The following is a 20,631-nucleotide window of genomic DNA, read 5'->3' as shown; positions in this document are numbered from 1 at the left end:
GTAAAATAAGTTATTTACTTATTAGGTATGAAGTTTGGATCAAGGATTTATAGAAATTATTGGGCATAAGTGAAGATTAAATAGAGTTAGAAATGGGTATTTGTTGTACTATGAAATTATTGTGGGTTTTTGAGAATATTGATAATTGAACATCATTTTTAAGTGCTATTGGAGTAGTTTGAGTTTGTTGAAGAAGCCGAGCTTTCGACGAAAGGTGCTAAGAGGAAAAGCCATGCTTCAAGAGGTGGGTAGATACGACGCTTTTAATAATTTTAATATAATTAAGCATGCTTATTCTATAACCTTGCATTAAAACGTATTTTGATGAAGTTTGTGATGTGAACAACAGTTTCAAGTTTGTTTTATGAAATCTATGTATACTATGTAAATATGTTATTATGTATTTAGTTTTGAGCATAGAAAATAAGCCTTTCAATTGTTTGATGCCTCAAAATTTGATATTTGTCTATTATGATTTGGTTGATTAATGATTTGGAAATTTAGAGTGAAAATGACTAGTTTTGCATAGACCCTAGCATCAGGGCAATTTGCCTTTGAGATTGATGGTTTTGATTTAGTCTTTAAGTCGAACTCTATTGTGCAAATGATTAAATTCATCTTTTGTTTAGAAATGGACTTTGAACACTTTGACCTCATTTTGCTTTGAACCCTTTGATCTTGGATGGTAAATGGATTCACCTTTGCATTTGGAAATGAATATTTGGGTATGTGGAAACATAGCATAAAAATGTTTTAGTGGAGCCTACTTGAGTTATGGACCTGTAGCTAGTGACAGTAGCCACTAGCCATTAGCCATTGTGCACAATGCTTAGCTTTGATTGGGTAGTTGACAGAGTCCTACCCCTTTGATTTGGTTTCGTTTGGTAGTTGATATGATCCTACCTCCTTTGATATACAATCGATGACTGTCATGTATCTGACTGCCTTGGTGCTACAGCACGCTTTGATTTGATTATCCATGCTATTTAGCATTCCACAATCTATTTGTAAAGATATTTGATTCTATGGAAATGGGATTTGATATTTGTTTAGATTTCGGTCTTTGTATCTAACATTAGTTTCGATCTTAATGCTTGAGTTTGATATTTGTTTTGATAATGCCATTTGAATTTGTATTCATCTCGACCTTGATCTTTGTATTGGGTATCTGCCCCAACTTTGGTGTATAGACTTGATTTATTCAATGTAATACAATTACGTTATTTTTGAAATCCATTCGTTTTCTTCAAGGATTTTCTAAAGATAACAACATTATTTCATTTTCTTTGAAACTAAACCTTTGTTTTCCTAAACATCTTTTGTAAAAGCTTTAAAACTCGATATTTGTAAATTATTTTCTTGGAAGTACTTGAACGTTTTACAAACCATGATTCTTATTTCAAAGGTTTAAGAATAGGTTTTCAACAAAACTTTAGAAAATCCTTTTAAATGAGTTTATATCCTTCAAGATTATGGTCTTGAAGTTTTTTTTTTTTTATACATGATCATACTTGGCATATAACTCACACCTTGTGATGTTTAATTTTGCTTGGGATTGGGTTCCTAAATTCTTTGAATATTTATTATGGTTGAAAAATAAACTTTGATATTGTTGAGAGGGTTATGTGCATTTATTTTAAAGTATCTTTGACAAACACTCTCCCATTTAGCTTGCTCCCCCTCCCCGTATTTGCTCACGGAGTTATTTATAACTCACACATATAAGATGAACTTGTTTTGCAAATTAATAGTTGTTTGGCTCACTGTCCTTTGAGAGAAGCCAATACTTCAGATAGTCTTGGGTAGATGAACATATGGCATCTAATAGGCGTCAACCCTTTTGTTTTGAGTCATACTTCACTGGTTCTATTTGGTTTGGTCATTTATGTTTGACTGTTATAGATATAACTATGCTTTTGTCTTGTATTAAATGAAATGTATTTGAGATATGCCAAGAAACGGTTGCATTTGTATTCACCACGGGATAGCTCATACTGGTTATTTTGATATGTGTTATTTCTACAATTTGAGCATGTGAGTGTGCAGACTACTATGTTATATTCTTATGTGATATAATATGTTCATGCATGTTTGATATATGGTTCCGTGGTGATAAGTCCCATGAGGTTAATCTGAGTAATTGTTTTATTTGTTCATCTTAGGCTTGCATGTTTAAAAAGGTCACTCCCATCGATACCTTTGTGCTAGTGATGGCCCCCGAGTTTGGGTTGCGACATTATGAGCTGGCCAAATGACTTAGCTAGACTACTAATGGTTATAACCATATGTGCAATGTGGGAAAGCATATGGCGGTAATGGTTGTGTGCATTGTAGGAGTGCACATGCTATCGATAACCGTGTGTTTGTTGTGGGAGGGCACATGACGGTAAAGGTTATGTTCAGTGTGAGAGTGCATATGACTTGTGTTTAGGTCGGTGGCTATATGCACCAAACCATATTGATAATAGAGGGTGGTTAAAGGGGTATCGATGGTCGCTCTTGGGAATGGACTTAATATATTTAATGCATGTCTGATACACACACACACACACACACTTGTACATATGTGTACCTAAACTAAGAAATAAAGATGTTTAAGAAATGTGTTGTGAATGAGTTTAATGTTGAAGTTGGAAACCCTTAATTGTTTCTAAAATGGTTTGATGACAGCATATCATCAGATTTGGTTTAAAAATACAAATTGCATGGTTTTGAACAAAAGTGAATCATTCTAAAAAAAATCTTCCATATCACTTCCTTGTTCCCTTCTTATGTTTGCTCATTGAGTTTATACTCAGCATGTTCAAATTTCATGTTTTGATTTTTAGATCCGAAGGTAGCTAGATCATATAGATTGAGGAGCACTTCATATATCTATCCTTGGTAAGTATACTGTAATATTCAGTAGTAGTACCCATACTTAAAGTCACTTTGCTAGTAATCATGTGTCTTTTGCATTTATGTATACACATACTTTGATGACTCATATGAAACTCTTTTGTATACATTGGATGGTTAAATTGATTAATGATGTAGCCATAAGGTGGCGAATGATAAATGTTATTTTGAAAACATTATGTAAATGATTTATTACGATACACTTTGAGAGAATGATGAATGGAAATGGCATTTGAATGGCCTTTAAATAATGATGCATGATATATGGATTGATGAACAGGATTATATAAAAAGGTTTGCTTGGGTCTAGTGGGCTATGCTCATTAGGCCTATGCACCGGTCATGGCCCAAAATTGGGTTGTGACAATGTTTTTCTTGCTACTCTGAAATTCTATCCCTGATTGTTACTAATGTCCTATGTCAATTCGACTTCCCTTAGAATGTTGCCATTTTTATGTCCAATATCTCCATCTGACACCAAAATTTCCCTTTTATACCTTAAGGATTTCCTTAATTTCCTTTCTCATTCTTCTTCTTGTTCATAGAATGGATCCCGATGCCTTTCTCGTTCCACCTTTCTTCTCATGGCTTCTTATTCGTTGCTTTTCTCTTGACTCACTACCAAAGTCTTTATTATCCTTCCCAATTTGCTATGTATTGCTTCTCACCATTCTCAAGCCTATGCTCTTCTAGACATTCCCTTACTTTTCATTTTCTTTATCCAATCTCCCTCATAATTGCCATCCAGTTGAATGCCTCTACACAACTTGGATATCTTATTCTCCTATTCACTTTACTCATCACTTCCTTTTCCTTTTCCATTTGTTTCTTTCTTCTTTTTTAATTAGAAAAACCTTATTGGTAGTCTTCTTAATCTTTTACTCACTATTTCCTTTCCGTTGTCTTGAAGAGCTTTTATGTAAGACAACCTCGATGTTTATTTACTTTCATTACTTACACCTTATTCAATCCTTTTCTCCATTCATGAATTACCTTAACTTTCTTCCCTTTTGTTATGTCCTCCCCAACTCTCTTTTCCATACCTCTTCTAAGTTGCCCTTCTCCAAAAAATTCTTGTCCTTTATTTTTTCCTTTTAACTTGAGCCTTTAACTTTCCACTTCTTGGGCCTCTAATGTATGTGCTTTTTTTTTTTTTCCTTTTTTTCTCTTTAACCTATGCCTATGATCCCTAGCCCACACACTTCCAATATGAATTGAATTTTTGCTTAATTTCGAGCTCATAGGCCCTTTGGCCCTATTGTTTCCTCCTATCGCCTCATGAGCTCATTGTAAAAGTTCATGCCTCCTTTCCAATGGCTCAAGCCCTAGTGCACTACCCTTATACGAATCACCTAGGCTTTTGTCATCATTAGGCCTACTATTACTCCTTTTTCTATACTCGACCCAGTCCATGCTGCCACTTTTCTCTTCCTAGTTCCATATTCTTTTGTTTTTTGAATTCAAAACTCCCTTTTTTTTATGGTTCACCATCTTTTAAAAAGTGTCTTATGTCTTCTATCTCCTCGTTATCAATATTACTCTCATAGTAACAACTCATGCTTCTTATCCCCTTGTTAGCCGTACCCCTTTAGAGTTTAAAACCCTTATTCACACTTTTGTTAGAGTTTTTATCATCTTCCTTGGAATATGGTCCCTCACTCTTCTCCTCCCACCCTTTAGAATGGTCACCTTCTGACCATTAATCTTCTGGGTTTTCCACCAAGATTCTGGCCTCTGTTCTACTAGATCTTATCATTGGCTCACTTCTCACTATATCAGTGATTAAAGCTCTAACAAAATGATACCTTTCGTTGACTGATAAGTGGGTGTAGGCCATAAAGTTCCTTAGTGATTTTACCTCCACCAATATCAAAGCTTGATCAAGCCTCTATTTATTAACTATCATGATCTAATCTGATATATTTTCCCTATGAACTTCTAATAACTTTAAAGCTATATTCAAGCCAGATATGCAGCGAAACTTCTTCAATTTTCACCCACACTTGGTAGCACTTGTCATCACTACCTACACAATATAGAGACAAATTTAAAAACCAAGGCTCAAACAAATGCAAGTACTCATTCAACAAGGTTTTCGTATCTATCTTCTCTCTAAAAGTGATGAGCACAAACAATCCCTCGACCACTCTGACTTTAGTGATTATTCCCTTCCTACATTATTTACTTTGTATGGATCGACAATTAATAGGGCTTCTTAATTGCTTCATTCCACTTCTACAAACCATTCTAGTCACTTTTAGCAATTATTTCCTTTTATGACCACTTCTCAAATTCGTCCTTACCGTTCCTATTCCTTCTCAATCGTGTGGCCCTTTTTAAATCTCCCCTAGCTATCATCTTGTCTTCTGCCTCCACTATGTTACTACATTTTATGATAATATTGCCAGCAATGCCTTTTTATACGTTTTTCCATCTTTTCTCAAAGTATCCCTATTTCTACCCTCTACCTTTTTATCTCTTCTAATCTTATTTAAGCTTTTGGGTTTTTCAGCTTCCATCACCATGATGTGCCTTCCATTGAGCCTTATTTTGTGTCCTATATAAATTGCTCTTGTGAGTTCTCAAGCTTCTCTATATTAAGAAAAGATATATTTGGTTTCGAAAGCCCTTTTAGTGGTAAGAGGAATACATCCACAAGTACACCAAACTCATTAAAATACTCATTTAGTTGTCTTAGGTTGACATTCCGATCTAGGTTCACAAAAAAGCCAAATACAATGTCCTCCTCCATTTTTCCACTCCCTAAAGGCCTTTCCTCCCTATCCCATCTACCTTCTTTCCCTTTTGCCAAACATCTTTGCCACTCTATTGTTTTCTCTCTCCTTTTCTCTAACACTCTCCCCAATCTTTGAGTTCTTAAACCAAAAACAAGATAACAAGTAAGGTTTATTCATACACAAGTCAATTTGGTGAAACAAATGATAAGACAACTTGAGGAATCATTAAGGAAAAGATGAGAGAAAAAGTGCCTTATCTCTTTGATTTCATTGTTTTGTTATTGAAGCTTAATCTGATTGGTCATGGGTGGCACTAGTGCAATGACATTATCATTTAAACAATTTGTACATTGCTCACTTTTTTATGGGAAACTTTATTAATAACTACATGGAATACTATCATTAAAATATTAGCCAATAATGGATTTAGATGAGATGACAACTTAAGATGATCATTGCATATATACAAGTTTATGAGGATAAAGTCACAATTTGTACATATTGCTTAAAATATTTTTTTATTCAAGTTTTATTTTATTCACTTTTCATATTGTATGTTAGATATGTTAGAAAATTAATTCTTTATTTTCATAAATTGGAACAGGCATATCTTAAGCATGAACCTTTCATCAATAAGAAGATTGACATGTATAATGAAATGACATTGTTGTTAGGAAAGATGGGAGCTTCGGCAAATTGTTTGCTGAGATGGATTTGACACCGAAGCTAATCTAATGCTTGTAAACCTAGACAAGAATGTTGATGAAGAGATTTGAGGGAGACAAGCAACATCTTTATCAATTGAAACTTCACTACCACGATATCATAAAAAAGATTGTGTAGTTCCACTTTTGAAAATGCCAACATTAACATAATGTTAGAAAAAATTGAGAGAAATTGCACGTGCCATCAAAAAATTAAGTAATGAAAAAATTTGATGATGCCGCCCTTTTATGAGCAAGTGATGAAAAAATGGAAGGATTTGGAGAGGACTTTTTATCTTTGCCTTTGATTATTTAATGGAGCATGAAAGCAAGTAAGGGCATTCATGGTCAGCTGCAACAACTTAAAAAGGGGATTGGCTAAAGAATTTCATATATTGTGGGAGTAACAATTAAAGTTTGTGGTTTAAAGGATGTTTGTTGGACTATGAGTTGTTGGACTATGAGTTGTTGGACGATGAGTAGATGAGTTTAATTATATATGTAGTATGCATTTATGACTAGGACAATATTTATAGGATGATTAATTATATTTTCCTAGTTGTTTTTATGATTTAGTATAGAGATTTGTAGGATGATTAATTATTTATGTGGAATGCTCTTATTATGTAGGATGATTAATTTTGATCTATGCATATGTTTTTAGTTGTTTTATTCTTTATATATAATATTTTTAATATAAAAAATAAGGCTTTTGATTTCTTGCATAATTGATAAATATTGATACTTATGATTTCATGATGAAAAAGTGATGAAGATGGAAAAAAATTTGAAAATAGGTGATGGTGAAATATATTTCCACAAGATGATCTAAATAATGAAAAAATATTTTCAGCAATTTACCCAACCAATAAAAAATATTAAAAATTTTTATAAAACGTTTTACACAATAAAATTTTCCGCCAACAAGTTATTTTCTAATTATCAAACAAAGTTTTAATAAGATTTCATTTTATGTTTTATATTTAATATACCGTTAAATTATAAATTTTTCTTTTACGATAATCAAGTGTTTCATACTGAGATTGAGATTTATCTTGTAGTTTTTGTTTACTGTTTTCTAATACATTTTTAATAACCATAATTGATCTTATATATATATACATACACGTTATACATTTAAGGTATTCATGTTTGAAAGTGAAAAAATAGAAATAATATAAATACACGCTATGCATATAAAGATTCCCAATTTGATAGTGAGAAAACAGAAAATAATATATATTTTAGATGCAAAAGTTTTAATCCTCACTTCAAACTATACAAATTGATACATTTGCAAACTGATTTTTTTATGTATAATTGATTATTAAGAATGTATATGAATTGTACCAAACATTTAAATTAATTTTTATTAATTATTTTTTCTATATAAATAATGATTAAAAATATATTTAAATTACATCAAATAATTAATTCAGCGATAGGCATAATGAAATTTCATTATTAAAATGGGATTTGATATTTGATTTTTGGGCGTAACTTTAATCAAATAAATAAGAAGGTATAAATAAAGGTTTCAGACAAGAAAGCAACATGTAGAAGAAGAAAAAAGTCCTCGGACCGGGCGGTGGGCGTCGTTTCCTGGTAGCCTTCCCTCCGCTTGACTATCCCCAATAAAAACACCTTTTAAAAGCATAAAAAATAATTATAGGACTAAACAACCAAGTCAAATGGTGAATGCATTGATCATTGAGCGCAGAGAATCTGAATCATCTTAGTTGTGTGGGTCCCACCCCTATCCCCCATCACCCTTTGTCTCTTCAAAGTCTTTTGTCTCTTCAAAGTCTTTTGTCTCCTTTTAGCCTCCACCCTCCTTTTTTTCCAAAAGCTATTTTCTTAAAACCACATAAAGAAAAAAGTTACTCTGGTGATGCGATTTGATGGATTTGCCCATCAACGGTTCTGATAATTTCTGCATCAATCCCATGTATTTGATGGATTCTACAGAAAACAAGAGAAACGAAAAGGGACAGCCCCAAGAAAAAGAAATCAACGGTCTTGATTGATGGGGTTGACTTGCTTATTGTCCTACTTAGCAACACAGTAACCATCTTCCTTCTGCCTGCGTGCCGAGCCTTTTGCTGATAAATTGACTGGGTCGGCCTGTTTTTCACTGTTCCATGTTTTTTTTCCTTCCCCTCTTCTTTCTATCTCTTTAGAAGCATGAAACAAAGAGCATCGAAGCAACCTTGAATCTAGTAAGTCTCTCTTGATATTATTATTATTATTATTTATCACCCTTTAGTTTAAAGTTTTAACTTTTAAGCTTTGTTAGCTCTAAAGATTAGATTTTTGTATCTGGGTATTTAGCAGAATGGTGTGATCTTTTCAAATTTATTCGCTCCAACTGTTTCTGCTGCTAATAATTTGATATGATATATGGGGTGTTTAAGTTACTAATTTGAATGAAAAGAAGAGAATTTATTTGTATGTTTAATGTTTAAAACCTCTTTGAAATGGGGTTGGATTAATAAGAAAGATGGGATTTTAGTTTGATATAAGTTTAAAAGGGTTAAGCTCTTGCTGGAACTTTCAAATGAGTTTTGGGATTTCAGTTCAATCTAAGGAAGAGTTATGGGATGATTGAGGTGATTTGACTTTCAATTGAGGAAACCCGTTTTTACTTTTCTGCAATTCTGAGTTGTTTTCGTTTCTTTTGTGAATTTGGATGGGAAAAGAAAAAGGCAGCTTTTATTAATTTCAATGGCGGAAATGACAGGAGGTTGCTTGATTTCGTGAATAAACTTGGCTGTGAAGTTAGATTCTTGTTTTTGTGCATTATTATGGTGAAAAATTTATTTTTGTTTTGGTCAAAACAATAGGGTCTTTACTGATAGTTGTTGTTGTAAAAATTTGGATTGGGGGTATAATGATTTCTCTATCTTATTTTGAAATCTATTCTTATGATTAGATGGCTGGGCTATTCTTTCTGTTTTTCCGTTGGTAGGCATTTTTAATTGCTAATAGCAATTTGTTTTGGAATTTTGGTGAATATTTCTAATCCATTGGTGTTTTCCATTTTTGACTAGTATTGGATCTTGATATCTAAGAAGACCTGGAAATGGATCTTAAAGAGAGGCTATCTGGTGAACTACAAAAGAAAGTTCCTGAACACCCATCTTTTACTAATTTCAATACCCAGCATCAGCAGAAGTGGGAAGATCCATCCATTTTAGATTACAGCACCAGGATTGAACCACCTTTCCATGTATTCAACCAAACTTCTCAAACTCAGTCTTCACTGCCGCGTAACCCCAATAACCAAATTAAAGTCCTTGGCCAAGATGGCCCTGTTAATGAAACGCTGCTCGCCAATAAAGTCCAAGATTGGGATCCAAGTGCAATGCTAAACAATCTGTCATTCCTTGAGCAGAAGATCCATCAGCTTCAGGAGTTGGTGCATTTAATCGTTGGCCGAAGGGGCCAAGTGTTGGGGCGACCAGATGAACTTGTAGCTCAGCAACAGCAGCTAATTACTGCTGATCTCACTTCAATTATAGTTCAGTTGATATCTACTGCTGGTAGTCTTCTCCCATCTGTTAAGCATACACTTTCTGCAGCTAGTCCATCTATTGGACAGTTTGGGCAGTTTGGTGGAGTTGTCTTCCCTTCTGGGCAAGGGCTAAATGGTGGGGTTCAGCCACAAAGTGCTGGTGGAAGCAGAATCTCTGAGCAGCCAAACTCTGTTGATGTTAGTAGTAACAGTGGAAATGAGCAGAATCATATTATTGAAGAACATGAATTGAAAGATGAGGAAGATGTTGAGGAAGGAGAAAACCTTTTACCTGGCACCTATGAGATATTGCAGTTAGAAAAGGAAGAGATCCTTGCGCCCCACACTCACTTCTGCACTATATGTGGAAAAGGATTCAAGAGAGATGCAAATTTACGAATGCACATGAGAGGTCATGGAGATGAGTATAAAACACCAGCAGCATTGGCAAAACCCAATAAAGAATCCAGCTCCGAACCAACTCTTATTAAGAGGTATTCCTGCCCTTATGCTGGCTGCAAGCGGAACAAGGATCACAAAAAGTTTCAGCCTCTGAAGACCATTTTATGTGTCAAAAACCATTACAAGAGAACCCACTGTGACAAGAGCTACACTTGCAGCAGATGCAACACCAAAAAATTCTCGGTAATTGCTGATCTCAAAACTCACGAGAAGCATTGTGGTAAGGATAAATGGCTTTGTTCTTGTGGCACAACGTTTTCAAGGAAAGATAAGCTGTTTGGGCATATTACTCTTTTCCAAGGTCACACTCCAGCAATTCCCTTGGATGAAAATAAAGGATCTGCTGGGCCATCTGATCATCGAGGAGATGGCAATCAAGCCACAAATAAGGTGGGAAGCATGAATTTCAACTTTTCCTCAAATGTTTCTAGTGAAGGTGGGGTTCAAAGTAGTGTGGATGTTAAAGGGAGCATTGATGATCCTGCTGGTTATTTCTCACCATTGAACTTCGATACATGTAATTTTGGTGGGTTTCATGAGTTCCCACGACCCCCATTCGATGATTCAGAGAACTCATTTGCATTTCTCCTTTCAGGGTCTTGTAATTACAGTCAGAAAAGTGGAGAAGACTAAAGCCCTAATAGTATTGGCTAATGTTTTTAGGTATTTGTATTCTTCCTTCCTTGGATTAGGGGTTCAGGGATATTAATTTGTATTGCATTTGTATGGTAAGGCAACCCTATGTACTTAATTGCTTAAATAAATGCTTTTTTAATGAAAAGAAAGTCTTGTTCACTTAGACCTAGCCCTCTGGTTTTGTTAAGAACTATAATTTTTTTTTCTTTAATTCTGTAAAACCTACAAACACTAACCCCATTTTTGAAGCCCTAATCATAACTACAATCCCTTAGTGCGGTTACAATGTTTTGCCTTGAGGTACGTTCTTATATCATACTGCTTGGAATCTCAAGTGCTAATAATCTTATGGTTTCCACTCTCCCATGCCAGGATTGGAAGTTGTAAGTTAGTGCTAACTTTCAACTATTGGGTCTCTTCCTGGCCACTCTATGAAGCTTTATATGCTTTTAATATTATCTTCCCATCAAGCTGAGAAGTGAGGGTGACATTGAACTTTGTCAAGGACAGGTCACCCTCTCCTACTCTTTTAATGTTCCACGCCCTACACCTGATGTAGAGTCAAAATCATCGGTTAGCCTTCTTCGACATGTTTTTGTATCAAAGCGTGAAACTTTCCCCCAATAATTTTAAGAGTATTTTAAAAAATAATTCTTAAAGATAAAAGGTATTTTAAAAATTAATTTTTTTATAATTTTAATTATTTTTAATTTAATTAGATAAAATTACCCTTAATGATGTTATACCTCATGCACAAAATGTTACACGTTTTATTAAAAAATATTATTGTTACATTTCATGTACAAAACTATATTATACGTCATATAAAAAAATATTGTTATACATCATATTAAAAAAAATGTTGTTATTACGGATTATATATAAAAACATGTTACATGTCATGATTTAAAAAAATTATTTCACGCTATGTTGAAAAAAAATATTATTATTACACGTTAAATACAAAAACATGTTATACGTTATATTGAAAAAAACTGTTGTTACATGCAATGTTGAAAAAATATTATTGTTACATGCCATGTTTAAATTTTTTTGCACTTTAATGTCTAAAATGTTATTATTTACGAACTAAAATTTCAAATCTTCTCAACCCCTTCATTGTTTTTTTTTTTTTTTTGACAATTTGGCATCAATTAAAATATTTTTAGTATGTTTTCATAAATCAAAATATAAATTTTCTTATCTAAAACACCTATTTCGACTAAATATAGAAAAAAAATTTCCTTTGAAACTCTAAGTTTATAAATTTTAAATTCTTGAGTTTATTAGTATTTAGATCCCGAATTGATCCAATTAAAAATAATTTCAAACATCTGTGATTATTTTTATCATTTTAATTTCATCCAAAATACCTAACAGTTAAATTCCCCAAATAGCCACTCACTTCAAGTACATCAAAACCATCGCTTGACGTCTTAAAAGTGTTGGAGAGAAAAATTGAGAGCACAACAGACGAATGTTGAAAAAGAAATTGATAAAATTAGAAAGAACTAGATAATGAAAGAGTAATCTGAAGGATAAATAAGAGAAATTGTTAGAAATTGTTTAATTTATTTAAAATAATTTTAAGATATTTTTGTCAAATTATGACTAAAAATAGTTAAAAACAGTTAAAATTTATTTTGATAGTTATATTTTTAATATCCTTATCATGATTTACCATGTTTTTTATAGAAACTTTTGCACAATAATTTTAATAAAACCTACAAGGAGCATGACTTTTGACGCAACTTTCACTATCAATTGGTGAGATAGCCTTGGCTAAGAATCTCTCTGCCGCTTATGATGAAAACAAGTTCCTTCCCCCAACTTCCAAAACCGTGTGGACCAAATAGGAGACATGCCCGATACTTTAGAAAATGATACATTTCTTTAAGAATTGTAATAATATCCCTGGTATATTTAAGCAATTTCTAATAATCCTTTGGTTCAAAACAAAGCAGCTAGTGGAGGATTGTTTTAGCGGACTGAACTGATGTGACCATAGTGGGAATTGTGAAGGAGAATGAGTTTCAAACCCTTGGCATCTCCCTTGGATGGCTTCTTTAGGGGGCAACGGTTATACTTCTCCCTCAAAACTACATCATCTAAGACTGTCCAACTCTGTCCTCTAGGAGAGCTGTCAGCCCACATGAACCTCTCAGAGAAGGGGTTCACCAAACTCTCCCGGAATTCTTGCACTGTCTCGCAGATCAGACCCTGAAAATAATGATAACAAAAAGGTAACATAAACTAATAAGGGAGAATAGAATAAGGAAATGGGATGATAAATAGCGTTACCTCTGCCATGGCTTTGATCTTTAGAGTGATATCGGAACTAAGTAGGATGAGCTGTCCATCACTCTTCATTTTCCTAAACAGAAGGGCACAGTCAAGGATGTGATCTTCTGTTGTGGGTGAAGCAATATCCATTAGACTTCCCCGGGATGATAATGGGGCTGACCAAGTTGTCCCAAAGAGATTCCCCACACTGCCTTCACTGAATTGAGATTGAGGAGTGGCAGGAGGTGTTGGTGCTATTGCCACTCCCTCCAGAGTGCTCTGGACGTGGATCCACCATTTTGTTTTCACCAAACAGGCTTCAATCCATTCCAAAACTAATGAGGCCTCCGTTGTTCTTCTGAATAGACTACCCCGTCGCTTCAAACAATCCAGCTCCCTTATGACTTCAAAACAATATTATGCATATTCGTCAAAAAAAGGTGTGCCACCAATTTAGTATCAAATTATGAATCATTATGATAAAAGAAATGATTATGCTAATAACTTAGCTACCTGATCTTGGGATGATCAATCGAGTCCCTTTGAGACCTTGTAAAAGCTGTAATGACTTCCTTGATTCCTTGTCCATCAGAGAAGTGGTGTCTGCTACCATGGTCCAAATCCCCCTTCCTGCTCCAACAGATTCGTTCTGCAAATGAATTTCAGTCATTACACATACCCTTGGCAAGAATACTACAAACCATAAGCAATGAATTTTTAAATTCAAGTATAAGATTTAATCAGAACTCACCAAAGATGGATGAGCAATCCGCTTATCTATTGTTTTAGAGTTTAAAGTATTAGAATTGCTACTTCGTGCTGCAGTTTTGGGGATTGAAGCTTCTGATGCACTTTTGCAAGCAGAGTCCGGCAGCAAAGATTGAAATGGCACCCTTTCTGCTTTTCCATTGATCACAATTCTTTCTTGTAACTTTGGATGATTTCGAGATGCCTTTCTTACGGATTTAAGCTCTTTGATAAGTTTTTGTGTTTGGTTTTCTTCATCAGAGGCAATAATGTCATCTTCTGGCTGAAGATCAGGGCTAAAAGTAACCTTTGAAGAATGTTTAATTTCTTCCAGCTTGCCCTTTCTTTTCAACGCTTTCATCAAAAGAGTATTCGGGGTGAAATTCTCCTTGTCTGGAGTAAAGATTTCTTCTTCCCCTTCCTCCTCTGAGCTAACAAAAAGAGATTTTGTAATTGATTTATTCTCTGCATTGTTGGTGGCTTCAACAGCTTTTTCCTTGCTCCTTCCAGTTTGAATATGAAGAACAGAAGCAAGTTTACCTCTTCTGGACCAAATACTGTGCAAGTTGGATTTTTTCTCTAACCTCGAGGGAGAGCTGTCTAAATTCTCATCTTCAGACAGCACTGCAGGAGAAAATAGAGACTGCGGGGTTGGGTTCCTTTTATCATCTGTAACATCAGAGAGAACTTCACCAATAGGCAAAGATGATTTGACTGATTCTGTTGGGAGGGCAGCAGAGTAAAAATTTGTGTTGTCCCTTTTATAGTCTTTCCTTGATCCATTCTGGTTCTCAGCATCCTCAACCTTTCCAGAGAGATGATCTTTGCATCCATCAGAACATGTAGAATCTAGGTTCACCATCATCAACTGTTGATTTGCTGCAGTATTCTCCTTGGTTCCTCTTTCCTCCATTGGTTTCGAAGTAGAAAGAGGCTTGGGGGTCTGGTTTTTATTATATACTTGTTGAGATTTGATATTCAAAAGTATATCTTCTTGAAAAGTTGAATTAATTGATTCTAGCAGGTAAGGCTCACTGGAAACTCTTGCATCGTCACTTTCATAGTCTTTCCTTGATAGATTCTGGTTTTCAGCATCCTCAACCTTTCCAGAGAGAGAGTCTTTGCATCCATCAGAACATGTAGAATCTAGGTTCACCATCAAGATGGACTGTTGATATGCTGCAGTATTCTCCTTGTTTCCTCTTTCCTCCATTGGTTTCGAAGGAGAAAGAGGCTTCGGGGTCTGGTTTTCTTTATGTACTTGATGAGATTTGATATTCAAAGATACATCGTCTTGAAAAGTTGAGTTAATTGATTCTAGCAGGTGAGGCTCACTGGAAAGTCTTGAAACATCCCTCTTTTGCTGGCTCTCTCGAATTAGTCTTTTGCTTTCAGATTCTTCAACTATCTCAGTGGCTGAATAGTTTTCCAGTTTTTCTACAAATGAAGGATCAATATTCTCTGAGTGTTCAGGTTTTAGCTCTGATTTTCTTAAGGACATCTCTGAGTTCTCTCCTTCAGATATCGCATCCATGACAGTCTCCAGCAGGATTCTCTCATTAGCTTTGCCTAACTGTTGATTTTGGGACTCTGAGATATATCCCTCAACAGCCAAATCCAATTCCCCTGAAAAATTGCTTGAAAGCTCAGTTTTGAGGCCTAAAAGTTCCCTCTCTTCAAGGTTATTCCTTGATGTGCTCTCTTCTTCATCATATATTGAAAAATTCATATTTTCAGGCATCGGAGGTGCTGATGGAATCTCTTTCTTCATAAGTACTCCTGAACTCTCATCAGAAAATAAAGAAACTATACCCTCCAACATCCAATCCATTAATTGAAGTTCTTCATCTTCAGCTGGCACGCAACTCTGTTCTTGTACGAACCCAAAAATGATCAGAAAAGAAAAGGAGAAAACATTTCAATCTATACCTTGTACAGCTTTAGAAGCAATATAATACTCTCACCTGAGATGCTTCTTCTTCTTTCCCTTCCACCAGCAATGAATCTTTCCCCTCAATACATTCATTTTGAGTTGATAATGTATTCTCCCCCTATAATGTTCCCAAAAGAATCAGAGGCAAAAAAAGAAAAACACTTCGATCCTACATATTACCACTTCAAGCATCAAAGAGCCACAGATCTACAAATGACCCATTCCCTCAATTCATCATACAGATTCCCAAAGTAAAAAAGGAGCAACAGAAACTAATACGAAAAACAGGTTTTCAAATACCAAAATTTACAGCATAACGTATTGACATCCTACAGATCTTTCTGTTCAATTTCAATTGTAAACGATAAATAAATACAACAAAACCAAAAGCAATTAAGAGATAAAAAACAGTTTCACAAACCCTCACCTGATGTGATTGGACTGCACTTTCCTCCTCTTTCTCTTCTTCCATGGGCACATCTAGTGACGATACGTAAGGGCTTTCCATATCATAGGCACGTGTCATAGGAATCCAATGCAGCTTATAAAGCCTAGTTGAGCCACCGATTTTTATAGTATCACCTTCATTCAGTTCCACCACAACTCCTGGGTCAATCTTCTTCCCTGAAACCCAGGTCCCATGAACTGCATCCAAATAAACAATAACCTAATCAACCCAAGAACGCCAAGAGACCAATGGAAACTTGAATAAAACAACAAAAGAAAGAAAACTCACAAAGATTTGACTAAAAGAAACGTTAAAAAAGAGGGGATTTACTACCAGATGATAAGTCGAGGACAGAGAGTTTCTGGAAAGAGGGTTTGGAGTGAATTTGGAGGTGGAATCTGCTGATGCTAGGATGAGTTAACATGATGTTGCAATCTGGGTGTCTACCAACAATCAATCTTTCTTCAGTTTCTTCTTGATTATGTGGGTATTCTTCTCCTTCTTCCATTTCTCGTGGTTTGTTGATGACAAAGATGTTCTTCAGAATTGCACCGTTCTTTATCACAGTAAACACTGGAATTTTCCTCTCTTCCGCTTCAGTCATTGTAGACAGGAAAGAAACAAAGAGATAGGGAGACTAGAAGAGAATTGAGATAGAGTTTTTTTTTTTTTTGCAGAGATTCTTGGTTTAATCTTAAAGAGCGAGACTCTCTTGTTTGTGATTAGTATTATATAGTGGTTTCTTCTTGCAAGGAGAATGGGGTTTTTGTCTCTTTGTTGGAGGGATTTTAATTTTGAATCTTTCAAAAAGGTGACCGTTGGTATATTAAACAACGGGCTATTAACCCCACTTTAAGCTGCAAGAATTTTAGTGTTGGGTCTTGGTATGATATTCTATTTACATTAAAAATATTCTTAATTTTCAATAATAGTACTTAATTTTTTTATGAATTGCTCATTGTTTTATTTTGAATTAGATCATAGTTGTTAGTCAAATTTGCAACATATATTTTAAAATTCACAAATAGATACTTTTTTAAAATTACCCAAAATATTTGTCTAATAAAAAAAAGTTTTACATGATCTAATTGTCATTGTCAAATGTACAAGGTACATGTCCAAACTTAGATTTTCACACATGAGTTTTAACTTAGTGGTAGATGTACATATCTTGTTCAGATAGTCAAATTCAAATCATTCATTCCTCAAATAAAAAAAAAAAATTTGTTATGAACAAATATGTGAATGTCCATTATGTTATGACCCAAAAAGTGTAACTTAAGTCAAACAGCCAAATAGGTAAGATACAAGAAATGTAATATGATTTGAATTCTTCGATAGAATTATATTAGGACTATGATTCAAGAAGTTGTTGGTTTATAAATAGGTCTCTTACTTCATTTGTAAATACATATTTTTAATAAGATCTTTTTACTCCATCTAAGTACTTTCTTTCTCTTTAAATACTTTCTCTTATAGTTTTTCTTTTCAGATTTATTTCATAACATGTTATCTGCACGATCCTCTTTGATCTCTCCAGTTTTGGAATTATTTTATTTTCATTATTTTCAAGCTTCAAAAGGATTTCAATGATTCAGTTTTGATTTATAGTTTTAGCAAATCAGGTAAGTGCTACTATTATTTTGTTTTCATCGTCTCCAAGCTTTAAAAGGATTTTAATAGTTGGTCTTTAGTTTTTAGTTGTAACAAATCAAGTAAGTGACTTAATATCTCTTTAATATCATATAGTATATATTATATTCTGTCCTTTGATTGGAAAGTGAATTTTCTATTGTATAGCTATTAATGAAAAATCATAATGTCTATTCCCTGGAGTGAATGTGACAAACAAGCTACTAATAAAAAAATTATAAATTTGTCCATTCCTTGAAGTAAATGCGACATCATTTAATAATTATGGTTATGGTCATGAATCTATATATTCTCTGAAGTGAATGCTACATCATTTAATAATCATGATCATGGATATGGAAGAAGTCATTATAATAATTTACATTATCACTATTTTAATTCTAAGAATAATTTTACCACCAGAAATAAGTGGATAATTTTACTATCAGAATCTAAGAATAATTTTACCACCAGAAGTGGATGGATAATTTTACAACCATAAGTGAATGGATGTTGTAACCCACTAACCTACCAGAAGTGAATAACCCATCAAAAAAAGTGGATGAATACTTTCAACTCACCAAAAGTTGATGAGTAATGAAACGACAAAAATGGAAAGAATAAAAAAAATATAAAAAACGTATTGTCGTTAATCTGGCATGAAAGATCATTGGTTACGTACCTGTTGTACGTCTTGAATTTTATCAAGCATCACTGAAAACTAAAACATCTTGTGATGATTTTAACCATGGCTAAGTTGATATAGCACATCAAGATATTTGTCCATCATGAAAGAGGAATTGATTATATGATTGGTAACAGAAGTATTCATTGTTGATTTTCTTGTCCTAAAAAGGAAATTGATCATTTAATTGGTAATCAGAATATTCGAAAATGAACTTAATAATGATTGGTATATTTTAGTATGACTATATTATGAAGATGTTTTAATATGTTCTTATTATATTTAAATGATATATTCTTATTATGTGTTTTAATTATATATTTAATGTTATTTCATCTTAACTTGTAAATTTTTTATTATATATATTTTATTTTATTGAAGAAAATATGAATATTCATCTTGTTGGATCCAAGATCTATGATGTAAGTATATGTCTAGCACACATTGCTACAACACACACTATATTTAAAGAAAAAAAATATTTTTCTCACTTGACAATAGAAAAGAACCAACGTCAATACAATATCTGGTAGTACAAGATTAATTGAAGACTCCAAAAGAGCTAATATTTTACTATCTTGAGGAATAAAGTTTATAATAGAGGATGTATTATTTTCTATTAAATCTCAAAGAAGTTTATTAAGTTTTAAAGATATTCGTCTGAATAGATATCATGTTGAGACAACAAATGAACAAGACACTTAATACCTTTATATTACATTTATTACTCAAGTAGAAAGTTTGTGTTGAAAAAAAAATTACTCGCTCTATTCTCAGAATTAAACTATACAAATATTAGAATAATTGAAACCCACAGTAAACCAGAAGTTTACTAATGATTTTAATGATAGGCACGACCGGTTGGACCATCCCAGATCAATAATGATGTAAAAAATGATTGAAAATTTATATGATCATTCATTGAAAAACTAGAAGATTTTTCAATCTAATGAATTTTATGTGCTGCTTGCTCTGAAGGTAAATAAATTATAAAGCTATCACCAAGTAAAGTTGGGATTGAATTCCCTACATTTTTTAATAATATTCAAGGTTATATGTGGATTCATACATCCACCATGTGAATTATTTAGATCTTTTACAATTTTAATCGATGCATTGACTAGATGATCACATGTGTGCTTATTATCAGCTTACAATTTGGCATTTGCAACTATTCGTTTGCAAGCACATTTTCCTAGTTATATAATCAAGATTATTTATCTTGACAATGCTGGTGAATTTACATCTCAAGCTTTTAATATTGCATATTAGTTGGAATAACTATTGAACAGCTTGTTGCTTATGTTTGTACACAAAATGGTCTAGCAGAATTATTTATTAAACACTTTCAACTAATTGCAAGGCCATTACTAATGAACTTTTAAACTCCCAATTTTTACTTGAGGGCATGCCATTTTTAATGTAGCAGTATTTGTATGCATTAGGCTAAACGAGTTATTATAAATTCTCCCTATACAATTGGTTTATGGTCAATAACCAAATATTTATCATCTAAGAATTTTTGGATGTGTGGTATATATTTTAATTGCTCCACCACAACGCACAAAGATTGGTCTTCAAAAGAGGTTAGGAATATATGTTGGATATGAATCTCCATTTGTAATTAAATATTTAGAATTATCAATGGGAGATTTATTAATGGCAAAGTTTGTCGATTGTCATTTTAATGAAATAATTATTCTAACATTAAGAGGAAAAAATAAACAGCTACAAAAGAAAATTTCTTAGAATGAATTATCATTATCTAGTTTTGATCCTTGCACAAATCAATATGAACTTGAAGTTAAAAAGATATTTCTTTTGCAAAATATAGTAAATCAGTTACCAGACGTATTTACTGACCTAAAAGAATAACTAAATCTTATATATCAGCTGCAAATACTCCTATTAAAATTAATATCCTTGTAGGATAAGGCACACTAGAAGCGTT

At 33.5% G+C, this 20,631-nt stretch overlaps 2 protein-coding genes across 2 annotated transcripts; one reads left to right on the top strand and one right to left on the bottom strand.

The window, feature by feature from the left end:
* The first annotated feature begins 8,321 nt into the window (after positions 1 to 8,321).
* STOP1 (C2H2 and C2HC zinc fingers superfamily protein) lies at positions 8,322 to 11,101 on the top strand. Its single transcript, XM_007020216.3, has 2 exons — positions 8,322 to 8,559; positions 9,391 to 11,101. The coding sequence occupies exon 2, from the start codon at positions 9,423 to 9,425 to the stop codon at positions 10,947 to 10,949; it is 1,527 nt and encodes a 508-aa protein (XP_007020278.1). The 5' UTR covers positions 8,322 to 8,559; positions 9,391 to 9,422; the 3' UTR covers positions 10,950 to 11,101.
* A 1,591-nt stretch (positions 11,102 to 12,692) lies between these two features.
* LOC18593148 (forkhead-associated (FHA) domain-containing protein) lies at positions 12,693 to 17,125 on the bottom strand. The gene is made up of 7 exons (XM_007020215.3): positions 16,697 to 17,125; positions 16,343 to 16,560; positions 15,947 to 16,033; positions 13,987 to 15,849; positions 13,749 to 13,884; positions 13,254 to 13,639; positions 12,693 to 13,172 (listed from the first exon to the last, which is right to left on the bottom strand). The coding sequence occupies exons 1-7, from the start codon at positions 16,965 to 16,967 to the stop codon at positions 12,933 to 12,935; spliced, it is 3,201 nt and encodes a 1,066-aa protein (XP_007020277.3). The 5' UTR covers positions 16,968 to 17,125; the 3' UTR covers positions 12,693 to 12,932.
* Between the last annotated feature and the right edge of the window lie 3,506 nt (positions 17,126 to 20,631).

This window comes from Theobroma cacao, chromosome 8 (assembly GCF_053813885.1).
Source record: "Theobroma cacao isolate CCN51 chromosome 8, ASM5381388v1, whole genome shotgun sequence".
Classification (NCBI taxonomy): Eukaryota; Viridiplantae; Streptophyta; class Magnoliopsida; order Malvales; family Malvaceae; genus Theobroma; species Theobroma cacao.
The sequence above is the reverse complement of the archived record's forward strand: the minus strand, read 5'-3'. Positions and strand labels throughout refer to the sequence as shown.